General features: G+C 43.0%; 1 protein-coding gene across 1 annotated transcript in view; it reads right to left on the bottom strand.

The window, feature by feature from the left end:
* Nucleotides 1-18,823, bottom strand: part of PDIA5 (protein disulfide isomerase family A, member 5) — a 90,422-nt gene that overhangs the window by 31,736 nt on the left and 39,863 nt on the right. Inside the window, exons 11-12 of the mRNA XM_010568786.1 lie at nt 1,282-1,352; nt 61-224 (exon numbers count right to left, since the gene is read on the bottom strand). Coding sequence (XP_010567088.1) covers nt 61-224; nt 1,282-1,352 — 235 coding nt within the window. The remainder of the gene's footprint in view (nt 1-60; nt 225-1,281; nt 1,353-18,823) is intronic.

The raw sequence follows: 18,823 nt of genomic DNA, 5'->3' as shown, positions 1-18,823 counted from the left end.
GCAGTCTCCAGGAGCCAGTAGCCAGGAACCCAAATACTATCTCAGACCCTTAAAACTTACTTTAGCAGCCAGTCAATGATCTTCTTCTTTGTTCTGAGGTGTGGCAGAGTGTATTTCTCCTCTCCATCCTTAAAATACTTCAAAGTAGGAAACCCTGAGATGTGGTATCTTTCTGCCAGCGCCTTGTTGATGGTAGCATCGACTGCTGCAAGGACACCTGGACTCTAAAAAAGAAACCACTAACTGTAAATCCCAGTAACATACACTCACCCCTTTGGCAGGAAATAGTGGACTTGGGGGCAGTCACTTGTGATCTAAGCATCTTCACTTTCTCAGGTACTCAGCACAGACACACACAAAAACACAGAGGACTGATGCAAAACCAGGAAGGGACATCTTATGGACTAAGCATAACCAGAGTGTTACCGGTTCTCCTCCCGTTTCTGACAGGATTCCCTGTATATAACTCACTTTATAATGCCTAAGAGCTGCTCCCAGGAATGGCATTTCCTCCCACAGATCCCAATTTCTCCAGAAGAAACAAGCATTGTTAAAGACAAGTTTACTTCAAGGCAATTTCATCTTTCCCTAACTTGAGGGCATCTTTATATGGACCACCTTTAGAATCACAGGAGAACAGATGCTTCTAGAGCGTGATTCGTCTGACCTTTGTTTTTCTCATCTCCTCCTTCTCCAACAACTACAAAGGGACTCTAGATGTCTCTACTGAAGATGCTTGAAGTATGGGGGAGACTAATCCTACTTCTCTTCTTGCATGGAGTACACAGTGTGAGACTGAATCAATAACACTAATACTTATATTATTGGATCTCTCTTCTCCAGCCATGCTGATGGAGCACTTAAGATGAAGCTAATGGAGTGATGCAAGCATAAAACCAGGGTATTTCAAAGAGGGATCAAGCCCCTTTGTTTTTTTCCAAATCTAATTCATAAATAAAAGCCTATGTTTCTTCACATTCGATGCCTTTAAGTAAGAGAAAAAAAAAATTCCATTTTGGATTTGATCATATTATGTATAAGGCCCACAGCAGAATACATAAACATTTTTCGATTTTGTTTTCATTCAAGACAGAATGTTCTTTCTAAGACTTTGGCAGGGCTCATGCATTAGCGATGAGACTGTACTTTGGAAGCACATTTTGAAGGGTCCTGTGGGAGGATGAGAACAGCTGAATTTGTTGTAGGGAGAAAAGTCACTTTTATTACTCCAGTTATTTATTACTGATTATTTGAAGGATATAATAAAGGAAATTAGCTTACATCACTGGCTACATGGAGAAACTCTGCAGCCTTCTCATATTCTGGCTTCATTTTCTTACAGTGCCCACACCCTGCCAAAAGAAAAAAAAAACAAACCCAAAACCAAACAATTAGGTTGTAGACGCCATGGTTATTCATTGACCCATCTAGCCATTATCAAAATCTAAAACCATGTGGTAGAGATTTACTAGAATTTAGTAAGCATTTTACTTAATTTATTTGCAAAGCCTTAGTATGATGTAGGATCTTTTCCAAAGTGGTCACTATGGCTTAAACAAAGAATTTAATCTACTAAAAAAATAATAATAAAACCTCTGAATTCACATCCACACCTCCTTCCTCCCAGAAAGTACTATAAACACAGTATTTGTCAAGCCCATCGCTTCTACCGTGCTCTCAGGAGAGGCAAAGCCTCACCCATTTCAGTTTCCAAATCTTTATCTGCTTTAAAAAGAAACAACACAGGCCCTCACGTGACTTCCTGACTTTAAGCGGAGGCTTATACTAGCACAGCTTAATTGAGTAATGTAATTTGAATTAAACTGCACTGATAACAAGCCCCGTTTTACAGTGGTGCAGCATGTCCCTCTAGCAAGGATTTGCACTGATTTAGTCACATCAGTGTAATTACACCACCACATATGTTCTTAACATAAGCAGGGCCTGTAAAACTGAGATAATGGTGCTTTCTCGCTCGTGCAAAGTTCTCCAGAGATCTGCCGTTACTTCACTGCTAAGTGCTGACACGACAATAAAATAAAATGAATGCATAAGCGAGAAAAGCAGATTTAAAATAAATTATTTGGGTGTCAATTAAACTGCTTTCCGCCAGTGCAATTGCTTCCAGGCAAGCTGGATTTTCGGGACCAGGTGAGGTTCCCGCCGCGACATCAAGTTACGCCTCAGCACCTGCGGCGCAGCACGATGCCCTCGCCCCGCACAGCCCCTGCTGTTGCCCCCAGGGGACCAGCACAGCCGGAGACCCTGCAGGGTCAGAGCAAAGGGACGGAGCGAGCGGCCGAGACTGACGCTCGGGCAGGGCGAGGGCCAGCTCCTGCGCGCAGACCAGAGGCGCAGAGGGCTGTAATAAGGCCCGTGGCGCGACCCAGACGCCCTGCACTCGCCTGCCCCGGTGCAATGTAATCTCAGTGCAATCCCTGGCCGCACTTTCTCCTCTTGTTTGCAGCAGCAGCCAGCTTTACTTTCTTCAGCTGTTATTGTTGGAACGGGCACTTGAAAGGCCAGACTTTGCTGAGCTTTTGAAAGTCGCATCAGAAAATACAGCTAGAAATCTGTCTCAATGCAGCTTCAGCAAAAGCCATTTCTGAGGTGTATGGGCAACAGGGTTGGAGCTATTTTTACACCAGTCTCTAAAAGAAAATAAACCAAGGACTCTGAACCTCAGTGCTGCTTTGAATCCCACCAATGGGATGACTGCTGAGGCCAGCAGATGCAAACCTAAGCCTGAACTCAACCAGACAACCATGTTCTATACAGCACACGTCAAAGAGCGTTCGCAACCAAGAAGCGATAGGACATCCAGGTGTAACTTCACCACAGCAAACAGGGACTTCAGCAGAGCTCCAACCACCTCAGCACACCATGAAACACTTTCAGGGCATGTTTATAGAACGGGGTGGATACATTTAAATAAAGACTATAAAACCCACCTGAGAATTACAGCAAATACGCAACCAGTTGATCCCAGACCAAACTCCAGTTCAAACACCAGCTAAGGTCCATACCACTTAGTCATCTGCATAGCGACCACAGCATTAAAAAGCCCCAAGTCCTTCTCTTGAGAAAAAAAGATAATGCTTTAATGTGCTAGGAGCAGCAGAACGAGGGGATTTCAGCTGGAGGAGGAAGCTTTGCTGTGATTTTACACAGTGGTGGGAGCACATGCCACCAAGCTGGGAACCTGATGCGACAGCTTTAGAGGTGAATTCAGGAAGAAGCTGGAAAAGGCTGAGGAAGAGTTACTGTCTCAGCACTGCTTGTCTTGGTTAAGAGCACGAAAGAGGCTGGCAAAGTGATTTATTTGCCACCCACAGAAAACTTGCAGGCATATGGCTTTGCGGAAGGGGCTGACAGTTCCCTTTGACACCTGCCCGAGTTGATTTATTTCTCCTTTTAGGAGCAGGGAACTTTATTCATTTTGTGTGCTCCTCCTCACTTCTAAACAAAGGGCATCTCGAGTCCCAGCTCAGACACCTGGGAACCTCTCTGAATTAGCTAGCTCAAATTTATACAAAAAAACCCCTTTTTTGCAGGGGTAACTTCACCTTGGTGGGCTTTACACAGCATGTCCTCCAGCCAGAGCAAGCTTCACACCGTGCTCTAGATACGGTATCCACACAGTCTACGTTATATTCCAAAATCATTAATATTAGATCTGACCAACCAAAAGCATCAAACCACCTGAGTTTTCACAAACCTATGCAGAAAGAAAAAAAAACAAATAAAAAAAAACCCAAACCCCAAACAAGCTAGGCAGACTTTGCCCAGGAAATAAAAAACAATCCAAAGCATCTGAAATTCATGTAAGTAAAATTTTGGAGAAAGATATCCAGACTACGAAATGTCACTATTCCAGGTTCTTTCATGAACATCACACAGACACAGCACTACTGACTGCCACAAAGCTAACTCACTCGTGCTTAAAATAAAGGGGAAGCAGGATCAGGTCTTTAAAGGCACTTAAATGCAAACTGAAGTCCTCAAATCTTTATCATGCAATGCTTGTTCTACCCCTGACAGAGGACAGCACAATACGCCAGCCTGGAAAAAAAAGCCACCACATTAAACTCAGTCTGAAAGAGGGACAACAAATCTTTAGAGCTTCTCCCATGATAAAAAATGCTTCTCTGGCCATCTTTCTAGAATTTTGCTATTGCGTGCTACAGCCTGCTTCCACCTACCATTGCGGAAAAGGGGAGATATGAACTAGAAGTCAGACCTACACGCTACAAATAAATTCATCTCTCCTATGATTATTTATCCTACCTTTCAATAATCCTGTGAGGATTGCCATTAAATTCTCAAGGCCAATGAAAAAGTCATTTAAATGAATTCCAAGGTCACTGCCTCTCCTTTGATTGCTACATTAGGTTGTTCAGCAGCAGCTGTATCCCTCTGCGCTAAGCTCCTCTAGTTTTAGACGTTTTCTGTTCATAAAATGAATGGGAAAATAACAACAACCCTACAGGCCCTTAGCCCAGATGCTCCAATGTGCTGCATAAGGTCTGCTGGGACGGTGGAAGGAAGCCCGCAGGTCTGTAGTGGGCATCTGTGATAGATGTGCTCTTAGAAGATGCACTGGCATGTCAAGTGTATACCGACATTAAAACTAAATGACTAAGCAAGGGAAGTGACTCGTTCAATCCCAGGTGAGAAGAGAAAGGGCACGGTCAACACAAGGATGCCCCGCAGTCTACTCCAAGCACTGACATCCTCTGAGCCTCTCTGGGTCATGGCTGGTGGAAACACCCAAGGGACTTGTAGGTGTCTACACAAGAGGACTCCCACAGCCTCAGTCTTTTCTCGGAGAAGACAAGTAGCTCCCCTCTGGAGGTGCAAGACAGAGTTACTCTCCATCTGGCAGCAGAAACCACTCAGGGTTCAGTGCCTGGCTCTGCTGAACAGTTCTGGACAACTCCTTTGACGTCTCAACACCTCATCTTGCTCCTCTTGCACAAAAGGAGCCCCAGGCTCCAAGGGCCAGGGCTCAAATGGAAAAGAGCACATGGAGTAAGTGTAAAGGAGGAATGTTACAAGACAGGAAAAAGAAGTCAAAGCTTACAAAAATCAGTGCTAGGACATCTGGTACAAGACAGGCCCTTGCTAACCATTTTCAAAACATGTCTAAATGAAACAAGGATTCTGTTTTCCCCGCTTATTTATAATCAATCTTCTTATTTGCACTGTGCAGCCAGGCAAATAAACAGCTCCTTCCTTCAGTGCAGTCACTGTCACATAGATCAGCTCAGCTGTACCCCAGGAACGACAGCAATCAAAAGTCTCCACGTTGCCCCAGTGCAGACAAGTCACTTCCCTCCAGAATCCCACTGCGGGGCAGAGGACGACACTTGCTCAGCTCTTTGTCCTTCCCAGAGTGTGACCGTATGCAAGTGCAAAGGCAAAAGTGATGCTAACACGCAAGGGCGAGCAGCACACGGACAAAGGAAAGGTTAAGAAATGTGCCAAGCAACTTTTTTTCCAAGTAAATATCTATATTCATTTACAGCAGCCTGATTGGCACCACGGCAAAGACTCACAATACAGAGCACAGTTGCTCCAAACGTTTTTAGAAGTGAACTAATGCAAACACTTCTACTGTTAAGACCAAGTTTTGCCTGCAGAAGACAGGCAGAAAACCAGTCAAGCAACTCCAGCTAAGCTCCTGCATATGCCGTCTTTGTGCTATCCACAGAACATAAATCTCTTTCTCTCTGTCATTCACTGTTTGCTTCTTTCAGGTTATTATAGCTATATAAATAAACACCATGCTTTTGGTCATGTCCTCTCATTTCAAGACAACATTGTCTGAGGATCTGAAGTGTACGTGACAAGCAAGAGATAAAAGCCAACATCCAGGTGGTTGTGGACAAGGAGTTTCTGACGTGAGGAACCCTAGAGATACATTAAATGGCAAATAAAGATTTTAAAGAATCATTACATTTCTGCCATTGACAGACTGCTTGAGTACTGTTATCATGTACCAGCTATTTATTGTATCATGCCAGCACTACATCCATCTATAGCTGCATACCAAAAATACCTCAATTAGCCTGAGGAGAAAACAAATTTGAAGCACAAAGCATGTCCTGCTTTCAGCAAGTAGGTCCCTCGCAGTTCAGACTACAATCATAGAAGATTTACAGACAACTTCAAGAAGAGGGAAAAAAAAAAATCTCAAAAAATTCAGACATACCTTTTCTGTCTAAACATTTAACACCTGGGGATACACCTTTGGTTTCTCCATTCCTAACCTCAGAGGAACAGTGACCTTTCAACACAGCAGAACAGCCAGCCCTTATGCATCCCCTGTTGTTAACTTTGAACATACACCTGTGTATATAAAAGCAAGAGTATGTACATGTGTACATGATGGGGAGACACAATCCTTGGAGCCAGGGCAAGGATACACACAAGTTCCAGCCGTCTTAGCACCAATGCGAGAACACAAATGTATTCTCTTCTGCCATGGAAGTCTTTAACACGCAAAGGTTTCTTATGCATCATGTAGAAGAGTAGCTCTAAGGTTTGACATGAGGCAGCTCACAGTTCTTTCACCGGTGTAGGAGAGCATAAACTACAACAGCTGCAGATTCTCTTGCATAATTTAGCCATCTGCATTGCAGACATCTGATGGGAAATCATCCACAAATTTGGCAGGCAGGGAGGATGACAAAAGCAGCTGTTTCTCCCCATAATCACAGGTACAAATTTGCAACCGTGTTGTTTGCATGTTCACTTAATAGTCATAATGGTCATAGCCATCAGGCCATAACCAGATCTCCAGGTTTCCACTTTAAAAAAAAATAAATCACCTTATGAAGGATCAGGGACTTAAGAAATTTCATGCATCCTTTTCCCTCTGGGTGCTTACTCCCACCAAACCGTCCATCTCGCTCTCACCAGCAGCACTGCCCACTCAGGTAAAATTCCAGATACTTAAAGACAAAGAAGTTTCAAGGCTTGATGCTTTCTTATAAAATCAGGAAGAACAGCTTCAACATCTTTAACATGACATTGAATTCAAATTTTCAACAGCTAGAAATATGTGCACGCATACACAAATTCAGAGCCCCCACCTCACTACTATACTTCTAAAGGCAGGATTGATTTGACCAAGTATTACATTGCTTAGGGATCAGTGACAAGCAGACAGCTTTATGGCCTTACAAAAGACAAAGCCTGTGAAAGGTCAGCCTAGAAAAGACTCTGAGGAACTAGAAATATAGAATTAAAAGGAAAATACTTCAGCAGTTTGCATTACTGCAGTCATGCTACATTTATGGGGTTGCAGCCTAATGCCTCAGCTGCGCGGGCTGCACAGTTCATCCCAGTGACAGGACAGCAGTACAGCAGTACAGCATCTCGTCCCCACCGTTATCACCATCTCACTGGCATCACCACAAACTCACAGTGCAGTCAATCTGTGCGTGCAATGATCTGTGCAAATCCAATCTCAGCATGTGTGCACAGAAGAAAGTGCCTGCCTGCTTCCAGCAGCTCTTCAGTGTGAAGTCAGGGCCCAAAATGACTACAGATTGGTCACCCCTTCTCCTATCCATATGACTTGCTGAGGCGGTGGGGACCCCACCGCAGCCACCGCCTCTCTTGGGAGCACCTCGTGCACACAGGGCAGGCACAGATGTCCCTGGGGGAAAGCCTCAGGGCACCGAGAATAGAGCAGCACAGCAGGGGTCACTACCAAACGATTCGGGCGGACACCAACGAACTCCTGATCAGGCCACAGGAGCAGACCACCCCATGAACTACCTGACACCTGCCTGGAACATGGGGATGCACGCTGAGCGAGCCAAGCCTCGCCTCCCTAACTTGATCACCTTGGCTGTAGAGGTGAAAGCATTTGAAATCCAGTTCTTGATTGTCTTTTCTATGCTGGCACAACTGTTTCCCCCCGAGCATCACTGAAACCGCTCAGCAGCAGAAGATTCCTAACAGTTAGAATACAAGTTCGGATTATTTAATTTTTTTTAAGAAAGACAGTCAGATCAGTGCATTACGTAAGATAAATCAGATCAAACTGAGAAGAGAGCTTAACCAAACGTATCCTCCAAGAACCCTGCCTGCATCCATGCCATATTCACAGCTCTAGCAGAAGAGCTACCTTCAGCCAGAAACAGACCTGGGCAAGGGAAGGCTCAGCACAGAGGGGGAGAAGCACCGAGCGGGTCCTGCAGGCCACCTCCACGGGGTTTAAAAGACAACAGACCTGATTAACTGCTTCCGCCTTCATTTCTGGTCACACTGGAGCATATCTTCTCTTGACATAAAGGCTCAGGGGAAAGGGTAAATATTCTCCAAGGCTAACCTCAGCCACAGGCTGCTATGCTACTTCCCAGGGATCCCTGAGAGTTAAGCAGCGAGAGAGATTTCTGCTCTATCTTGCCCTCAGAGTGAGTTCTCTCTGCTTTTAACCTCACAGGGAGTCCTGGCTGAGCCGGGCTTCTGAAATTAGCCTTTGAAAAATACACCCCCATCTGCAATGCCACAGACCCCAGCACAGGTCCAGGAACTATCTTTAAGCTAATCACCATATTTATTTAAAATAAACTAACAACAAAAAAATCACATTGTTCCTTATTTCCATTCCAAATCTGGTTTCAGCTTCCAGCTATTGGAGATTACGCTACATGTATATACCCTCTTAGTCAAAACTATATGGTGCAACTGGTAGAAATCAGTGTTGGGAGACGATGGTGCCTCCTACCATCTCTCTTGGGTGGGAGAAGAAGTGAAGGAAGGTGGATCAGCTGGCATCAAGAGATATAAATTACACTTCCTACACCAGCTTGGAGGAACATGGCCCTGAGTAGGTGTTGAAAATTAATCTTCGCCTATTGAAATGTGAAAGAGAGACAACAGCATGGTTGCCTTAAGGTGAAATTGTTGAGAGTTTATGAAAAATACCACCAGAAGGTTTTCTTCTCAATTAAACCATAATTATTCCACATCCAAAAAAGACACCCCTCCCCTCTCCATTGCCAGATGATCAACAAGATTTCGCCTTGGGGAGGGAAGAGAAGTTGCACTGCTTTCCTTCACACTCTTACCCCACTATGGAAGATGACTTTATACTTCAGATTTAGCAATGAAAATGCCAGAGAACAGAGGTTAGATGAAATAGCTTTGAATGTCCAGCTCAGGAAAACAGCACAGCAAGCAAATGATTTCCTAGGATGCAATTTGTATATAAAACATCAGCAAAAGGGATGTAATGCAAAGAGATCTTCCTAAGAAAGGTACATCCCAAAACACTTAAGCTTATGGGGCAGGGATTTTAAAAGCAATGGTGACACTGGCTGTTACTGTGAAGATACATATAAAAGTCAAGTATCAGGAAGGGATACTAGGCAGAATACACAGTTTTTGTCCAAAATCAGAGCAAAAGTGGTTACCAGCTGAGATGCATTCACCTACTTAGAAGTGTGCTGCGATGCTGGCTAACCACAAGCAGTCAGGACCCCAGAAGACAAACCTCCACCATCAGCACAATGCCCCAGTATCAAAGCAATGGGTTCATTTATTAGTAACTTGGAAAGACAGCATCACTTGCCGACTCACCATCTGAAAGGGCACAAGGAGCAGACAGGCAAGCAAGCAATCTTTCACCATAGGTTTCTCTGTTCATTATTTGCCCTTTAAATAAGTTCTCTACCTTCCACAGGATAATAAAAATTGAAGCCAAAAAGTATTTAGGAAGATAAACTTGATAATGAAAACTCTACTGGTAATGATTCAAGTAGCAGAAATACTGTAAGGCACTTTCCAAATGAGAGCCCTGCACTGTATATTAAGCTTATCCAGGCAAGGAAATTAATTTATTTCAGAAGAAATAAACCTGGTGCTTAATTCTTAAAGCTAATTCCTACTGTTAACCCATCATCAGAGGCAAGCAAAGTAAACCTATAAAAATAAGTTATGCTTCACTCCTATGAGAACTTACCCTGAGACTGTTAAGGGCTTACACATACACTGGAGTCAAGCTTGCAGGACAGTCACCCAACGTGCACGCTCAAACGTGGACTTTCACAGCTAAAGTTACAGAAGTCTTTTAAAAGACCACTCTGAATAACTAAATAATCTACAACAGATACCCAGAGAAGAGGAGAATGGGGTGAGTCTCCCTTCAGCTGTCACCTCTCAGCTGCCCCTCGGCCCCCCGGCAGCCATAGCTACTCCTCTGCAATAGTCTCAGTCGTCAAGGGCTTGTTAGGAGAGAGGGAAGGCAATAGTAATGTGAGAAATGAGGCAGCAAATCCCCAAGGAAACTAATGTTCCCTTCACATCACATGCCATACATTCACATGAAGATTTTTTTCTGATTGGAATAGCCTTCACAAATGTCTTCTTTAAGAGAGAAGCTAATTTCTCCCTATTGAAGGCGACCATACAACAATGCATTTTGAACAAATCCCCCAAATTTCACAAAACCCAAGTATCTGCAGTTCAGCTCCTTTCTTTCCTCCTTTAATACTGTCCTGAATACTGCCCTCGATACCCACAACTGCTAGCAACTAAGTTATTCAAAGTACACGCCGTGTCCCCCACAATGGCACCATGGCACAGAGCAAGTCAAGATCCAGCCTGACAGCAGAGTAACCATGAAAACCCCAAAAGTCTGGGTTTGCTTCTCTTTCTCTTACTAAGCTGAACCAGAGCAAGCCAAGGCTCCTCCCTTCAAGTCCCAGCATGGGCAGTAACCAGGCTGCAAGTCATCAGTTCTAGCTGCGATAATCTTGTCTGAGCTGTGTGCTCACCCAGTGGCAGCTGGGTTTTTCTCAACTTGGGGGCCAAAAAACCTGATTGTCTGCCACAAGCCAGGGAATGCCAAAGGCAAAATCCTACTTCCTTCGTGTTAATCAAGTCTTTGCAATGTTCATGTGTCTTTCGTAACCCAGTTCTTGCAATACTGGAGCATCTTGCAGTCTGGATGTGGCTCGCTAGATAAAACTCCCATGCAAGGTGAAATGTTATCTCCACTTCACAGATTGGAAACCGATATAAATATTTAGCAACTTGGGTCATGACTGTACAAATCAAAGCCAGGCAAGGAACTAAACTTTTACATCTCCAGGCCAAGGCTATCGCTTTTATCACTGGATCATCCTTTTTTATGACTTTACCCTGCTCAAAGAGCACAAACTGCTTCAAAAGCACAATAATCTTATATGAACTGTGTGCTCTAGTATCAAAAGACCGACCCAAAAGAGACAATGGACTCAGTCGTTACTGTCTTCACCCTTTTCATTAGGTATCCTATCAAGTTTTACTGCACAAGCTAGTTATTAGCATTTTTATACTCTCCACATTCCTATTTGTATTAAGTACCACTAAAAACCCATATTGATTTTTATTTTTAAAACCTCAAGAAACGTAAGTGGGATGGTCATTAAAGGAAAAATCCATGTCAGCTTCTCCATTTTTCCAAGAACTCCTGTTTTAATGTGTGATTAATCTCCACTGAAAATCATTGCTGGAATTAGTTTAATGACGCAGGTCGTTGCACTTAACTGTCTACACTCCCTGAGATTTTTGGTGATATTCAAATATATGTAATATCAAGCAACATCCTGTTGTAGACTTACATGCTTTCAAATATTGATGAAACTAGTCTGAGTGTCCCAGTCCTCCTCCTCCCTGAAATTAACAGTCAGAACTTGCTCACTTCAGTGGAAGCAGATTCAGGAGCCAAGAATTTACCTGTTTCTAACTAGTTTATAGGAAGGATATATCTGTTCCAGGAGCCTGCCCGTAACGTACAGCTAGAAAGTACACACACACGATGAACAGAAAGTCAGCACAATTTACAGCTGTCCAGGGAAGCATTTTATTATACGTTTCATTAAAAATGCGCTAAGGCAATGTTAAAGTTAGGCACCTAGGGGATGTAGAGAGTCAGGAAACGCAATGCTGAAACTGAAACGGATCTCTTCACCCGTCTGTCTATGCTCTTAAACAGCAACATTCACCATCCCGGTGCCCTTGCACAATTCAATCTTTCAGTGATCGGGGCATTGCAACAGCCCATCCTGCCATCTGCACTGTTTTACCGAGAAACCCAACAGAGCTAGGTACTGCCTGTGGCCTACATAATGGTCCAGAAAGTTTGCCTTGTTCAAAGCTTTCTCTAAGAGCAAGGTGAACATTTTCGCAGCGTCTGGTAGGAACAAGATTGAGCCCACAGCAAGCAATGGATGCCTCCTTGTGTATTGTCCCATGGACCAGCATACACAGCTATATCATGTGGATATGGCATCTGCCAAGCTTCCAAATATACAAACACACGACCAGCCTTACACACTACAAGCTTCCAGTAATCCTTTCAGGCTGCAGCCAAGGCAGCACAGAACAGCTTGCCTTCGTTTTTTTCTGACTACAGCATCACTGAATAACAGGCACAATTGTTTCTTACGCACTGCCCGTACGGAAAGTCCAATTTAAAAAGCAGAGTTCATTCATGAGGTTGGACTGTCAAAGCTTATAAAGACCTTTCAGGAAACTCTAAAGCAAACCCTTGACCGAGGGCTACATCCTGCCAAGTTTTTGGCTTCCAACTCCCTGCCATTTCACACAACTGAAGTGCATTTTGAAAACATGGCTCTTCTCTGCAGCTTCTGGCTTTCAATAAGCTCTTCTCACACACAGTTATCTTCAACGAAGGACTGATCAACATTATACGAGTGGAAATAACGGCAGAGTGCAGATGTGGAGGAACACTAGAGTAGATGCTATTACTGCAGCTGCTGATGCTCCTCCTGGGAAGCTACCTGAGACCCCTCCATGAGGACACCAGACAGATGTACGGCTTCTCTTCAAAACACCTGATTTGGCTGGTGCCACGGCTGAGGCTCAAAGGCAGACCTTTAGTGATGAAAGAGTATTTTCCACCTGAACTAAACTGATACCATCAACAGAGACAAGCAGAAGCTTCTTATGAAGAGCTACCACTAGATGATGTCAAATAAATCAAGAAGGTTCTTAGCACAGGTCTAATAAGAACAGCTTCCCAGCTACCTACCTTTTGTCTTTATTCTAGAGGCTGTGTATCTGAATGCAGATGCCAAAAGCTCTCTACATAGCCACTAAGCACAGCCAACATTTTATTTTAAAAATCACAGATGTCAGATACAACAGGGACAAAAATTAAAGGCTATTTCCATCCATTCTATATTCAGTGCTGCTTGTTGTCTGGATAACCCACAAGCCTGTAACCTCCACTTGTGCAAGTGCATTGGTTTACATTTAAAAAAAATATCCTTGACTGAATCATGAATTAACATGGAAAAACTTAAGGATTTATTTATTTATCACAGGCTGCCAATGTTAGGCCGCTGCTGACCTGTGCTAGAAAGGCTATTTTTTCAGGCTGCACAGTAAATTAATTCTTCAGCCTTTTCAACTTGTGGCCTTTCTGTTGAGGCTGCCAACAGACGTACCAATTAGCGCTCACTGCAATGGTAGCCTGCTTTCACAAGGAGCTTTCATAGGGAACCAGTGGGGGTCTGAAAGGGAGACTTATTTATTTATAGTTGTAAACCCCAGTTAGAAAAAAAACAGATTTGATTTTGTGCGCACATTTTGGATTTGCTTTACTTTATATTTAACGTGAGCAATGGATTCCTACATCCTAATCTCACCACATGCAGCAGTAAGAAACAAAAACAAGTCTACTGAAACCAATGATGGTGCGCTGGCAGGGAGAGATCCAAGTCCGTTGCTTGGTTAGATGCTGGAGGCCTTCATCTTGTACTGGGCTAATTGGTTGGCATTCTTAATGATGAGTCCACAAAGTGGCTTAAAACCTTGGGGTTTAATGCACCAGAGGGAGGAGGCAAGGAGTGAAGGGTGTGAAACGCTGTTTTTCAAAGCTGAATTGATAAAACAGCTCCCTGTGCAATTAAAAACTTGCACAGCTGAATAGTTGGCTTTGGAAAGCATCAACTGCGTAATTTATGGGGTTGGTTTATAAAGGGAGAGAAAATATCTGAGGACAGGAAAGGAATTTCACGGACATTTCAACAACACATCAAAACTATAGGACATTTTATCATCTCAAGATTTATTTTTGCCCTCCCTTCTATTGTGGGGAGCAAGAAAAGGTATAGCAGGGCTGTGTCTCCAAAGCAGTTTCCAAGAACAAATTGGGGGGGGTGGGGGGGAGCTGCATTTACCCTGCCTTCCCTCCTTATCAAGGGAGGAAAACCATGATGGCTCCAACATCCCACAAAGGGTATTGGCATTTTTTCTAGCCTTAAGTCCTGCAACTACAGCTTATATAAAGTCTCTGAAGAAGTACTATGAAGAAGGCTGGGAAGAAGACAGGTTTAAGATGAATTTAAGCTCATGTACACGGAAGAAATGTTGCAGGAAAAACATTTTAATAGTTTAATCCTTTAAAAAGCAAAGGCACACTCACACTAACAGTACAGCCAAAGCGCCTTTTTACCCTGTTACCTCTGGCATCAGTACTGGACCACAGACTTCACTATGGCTAATGGGGCATGAGATGGAGGAAAAGCAACCCCAAGCAACCATCAGAGGTGACTGACGATCACCGCTAATTAGCATCAGAGACTACATAGATCTATGCTTGCTGAACATACAGAAAGAGGCTACATACAGCTTATGGTGGCACCAGGACATTATTCTGCATGAGGCTGCAAGAATGGGTACACTTTAAAATGTTCGCAATGTCGTTTGTGTTAACAAAACATAATGAAAAGTAACTCCTCTGCATGAAAAGCAGACACTTTTAGAACCCATTTCTGAATTGACTTTAATTTCAATCCTAGACTTTAAACACCTTTCAGTAGCATTTGAACTGACTTATCAGCGACTTGGTTAGGTTTATTTTGTGCAAGACTCTGAGATGTGCTTTGGAGAACAATGCTGTGAAAAATGTAGAGAGGGCAATTCATGGGGTTTTTATTCCTTTGAGAAAATTGAGTCAGAAAGACTGCAACCTGCACTAATTTGGCAAATATTTCAGACAGAATAATTTTTAAAATTGCATTTGACTCCCAAACAGTTTGATGGGGAAACTGAAAACATAAACAGGGCTTTTTTGTGCTCAAGTGACTCAGGAGCATTTTAAGTCCCAGCGAGTCCCCATATTGCTAAAGCATTTAACAACACTTGACTGGCAGCATAACCCATATTTAGAGACATTCAGAACTCAGCTGTTGTCTTGGGCACCTAAATAAATCGATCAGCTGTAGGCACAGATATCAAGAAGCACATAAAGACATGGAGTCTTTATTCTCATTCCTAGAAGACTATCATAAGGAGCACAGGTGTCTTTATTTATGTTAAGGTACAGAAATAGCTTTGGTTGGTGCAATACATCTGTTACAGACTTGGAAATAGGCCCACTAACGTAACTGTGCTACCTCATGTTAGCAAATATGATCAACCCAAGCAAAAACTCCAAAACCTTTGGGGGAAAGGGACATTCATTTGTTCTTTTGTATAGTGCAGGAGATCTCAGTTCATAACTGAAGGTTTTGGGTCCAACAGCAACACAGAGAAAAAACACTTCAGATGTCTGCAAGACTCCAGTCTGGATATATTCAGGATAACACTACACTCACCACCAGCAATTATGAAATTTCAGCAAAGTGCTTGATTAAGGAGCACGACACTGCACACCCTTCACAGATGGCTGGGGGGAGAGAGAGAGCTTTCAGACTCCTGGCTGGTTGGGTCACTGTTTACCTATGCTAAATATTCAGATTTATTGAACATCCTCTTAAGGGCTTTACAACGGAGTTTCAGAAGGTTAAAAATCCTGCTTCATGTCCCTAGTGACCTGCAAAACAAAAGCAGGATGAACTCCTGCCCACCCACACTCACCCACGTTTCTCAGGGCCAGCAGTAACGACTGGAACCAGCACATTTTCTGTTTAATGGTTGTGCTAAATTATTGCAGTAAAGGTATAAGGTCTCTGACAGCAAGAGGTGCAAGTTGCATGCTGCAGACCTTCCTGATGTATTTAAATTCCACGTAGCTGCTCTAGTTGAACCTAGTTATGCTAGGGTGCACTTAACACAAAATGCTCTGACGCCTTTAATTGGGCTAGTAAGTGCAACTGATTGTAAATAATTATACTGCGGTCCACAGGGATGATCATTAGTAGCCATAGGTATGGAGACCCAACTGGCCACATTTATCACAGTGCCTAATTCTGCAGTTCACAGGTACTTACCAAGGATGTGTTTGGTTCAGCTGTATCTTCAGCACTCAGCAGAGTGGGGGGGTGTGTAGGTGGGCAGGGTGCAGATAAAAAGCTTGCAATTCCCAACACATCTTTCAATACTACACTCTACTAATGCATTGGCCATCTGACCATGCAATTAAAGCATCACTGAAGTAGTTCCTCCCTCTAGTAAAAAGAACTTCTCATGAACACAAGATGGATAGTATGCTAGAAAAACTCCCAAGTCATGTATGCTGCATGGCAACACAGGGTTTTAAGTACTTGCTAATTCCAGGCCAGTGTTGAAATCCCCTTGCTTATTCTTAATTACACAGAAGTATGTCCTCCATTCTGGGCTTATTTTGTACATCTGTTTCAACAATTTTTTTTATTAATACATAATTTTTAGAAAAAACTTTCTCATCCTAAGCTACCAAGGTTAAAACAAGTAAGATGTCCTCTGGTTTTACTGCTTCTTTTACTGGAGTAATTTACCTCCTAATATTCATAAGGTGACTCCATTAGCACATTTAAGAAGTGCTAGGAGAAGATCTTTTAATCATGGAGATAACTGTTTATGATAGTTGTCTGTCGTTAATTAGTTTGCAAGTCTTACACTCTCTGCTGAGGATGCCCTGAGAGGATTCTTACAAACACAGACTTTTACACACGTACAAGCTGGATTCTGCACGTAGGCATACCACTACCACCTGAATGTAAATAAAATGCCCCAAATATTCAAGTTGTACTTAAAATGGAGTTGTTCTGGCAAGGAACATTCTTTATCCCAATTCTGAGCAGCAGGAACATGTTATCAGGAGATTGCAACAGCCCAATTCAGGCATTTGATTTACTTCTAAAACAGCATTTGCCGAAGTACTGCTGTACCTTAGCACAGAATACCCCTCAGTACAAAACATACCTAGCTGGAAATGCCCCTCATCTAGGTCACGTAATATCATTACCCCAAAAATTGTATTACTTGTGTTTTAGAAAATATTAAAAAAAAAAACTGAAGAGAGCCCTGTTCAGATTTATAACTAACTTGAATTTACTATAAAATTTGATTGTAGTTGTGTGTATTCATCTATTTTTAATCTGACTTCCTAAAGGAATAAGGTTTGCAGGGCCAACTGTCCATTTCTTCCCCCTCTGCTTCCTTCCAAACACGACTGGACTCCTTTGCCCATTTACAAACTCAAAAAATGGCAAAGCTTTTAAATACAACTAAATCTCTGTAAATATACAGAAATCTGGGGCTAGAGAGAAAGGACACTTATCCCAAGCCATTGTGCACAGAGAGGGAAAGGAAGGAAACTCAGCAGTTACATTTCTGTTTGGCAGCAGTTGTTCAGCCAAACCAGCAAGCGTACAGCTCCCAAGGAGCAGCAGCCCATGCTGTCGCTTGCACACTGGGGTGCATGGAAATCAGGGGAAGGAAGGATTTGGGCAATGAAGGATAACTCCTGAGCAAACCAGGCTTCATCAGTTCTGCTACTTGTGTTTTGGTTTTCAGACCAGGCGTTAATCTCCAGTCCCACTTTTATTAGTACAAATAATCCAGCGAACACAGTGACAAAACAGCAGTCAGCCACCTGCTTCAGGGGATCAAATCCCAGATATTTCATTGGGCAAAATAAATTCATTATGGTATGTTTTTCAAATGAGTCTTATAAGCAGACCTTCAAAAAAGGCATTTTGGAGCTAACTGCTGCTGGCTTAAAGGGAAGCAGGACTTCAGCCTCTGTGCCGAGACCCTCCGTTGTTCAGCTGTGAGCACACAGCCTGCCTCCAGAGCCCTAACCTCCAAATCTATGCCCATGAAGATGAACATCTCACACAAGTGCAACTGCCAGCACAGCAGTGAAAGAAGGCAGAAGCTGTGTATCACCCAACATAGCAGATTTGAGCCTGAACTTTCCATCGCAGACACAAAGAATTGGTAGAACCAGCTATGTAGCTGAAACAAGTTACATCCTAAGTGAACTAAGTGGTTAACGCACTCTTGTACCCAACAGCGTACAGGAGGACGACGTGGCTGGAACAGCTTTCTGAAGGCAACTCGCTGCATTTTATTGCTCAAGCTAAAACCTCAAGTCAAAAAAAAAAATCAGCCCAACGCATTCTCAGCCAAACAGTATCACTACCAGCTCTGCATTAGTTTTCAAAAGTCCTGGGGACTTTCTGAACTTAGATCAAGTTTTGACATACTTCAGCACAATATGTAATCACCATCACCCCTTACCACTGTCAGAGAACAAACCATGTCACAGGAGTGAAAATGCTCAAAATGACACATCAGCAGCCATGAGCAAGGACTCAGGAGCTCACAGTTCTCAGGTTGAGTTGCTCAATCAAACAGAGTTCTGCTTTGAAAGCAAACAACACAGAACACGAGCTGAAAATAGGAAATCGTGCTGTAAAATGATGAGTCCTCAGACTATTTAAGCATCATTACACTCTTCAGTTATGTTTTGACTCACCCTACAAAGTGTCACTTCCAGAAGCACATCTCTGTCCTAAACTTCAAGTCAGCAACTTCACAAATATTTCATGCCTTGTGTATTTAACAATCGTCACAAACAAGAAAA

Source organism: Haliaeetus leucocephalus, unplaced genomic scaffold, assembly GCF_000737465.1.
Source record: "Haliaeetus leucocephalus isolate CR32 unplaced genomic scaffold, Haliaeetus_leucocephalus-4.0 Scaffold1, whole genome shotgun sequence".
Lineage (NCBI taxonomy): Eukaryota > Metazoa > Chordata > Aves > Accipitriformes > Accipitridae > Haliaeetus > Haliaeetus leucocephalus.
Note: the sequence above shows the minus strand (reverse complement) of the source record. Positions and strands in the feature narration are given on the sequence as shown.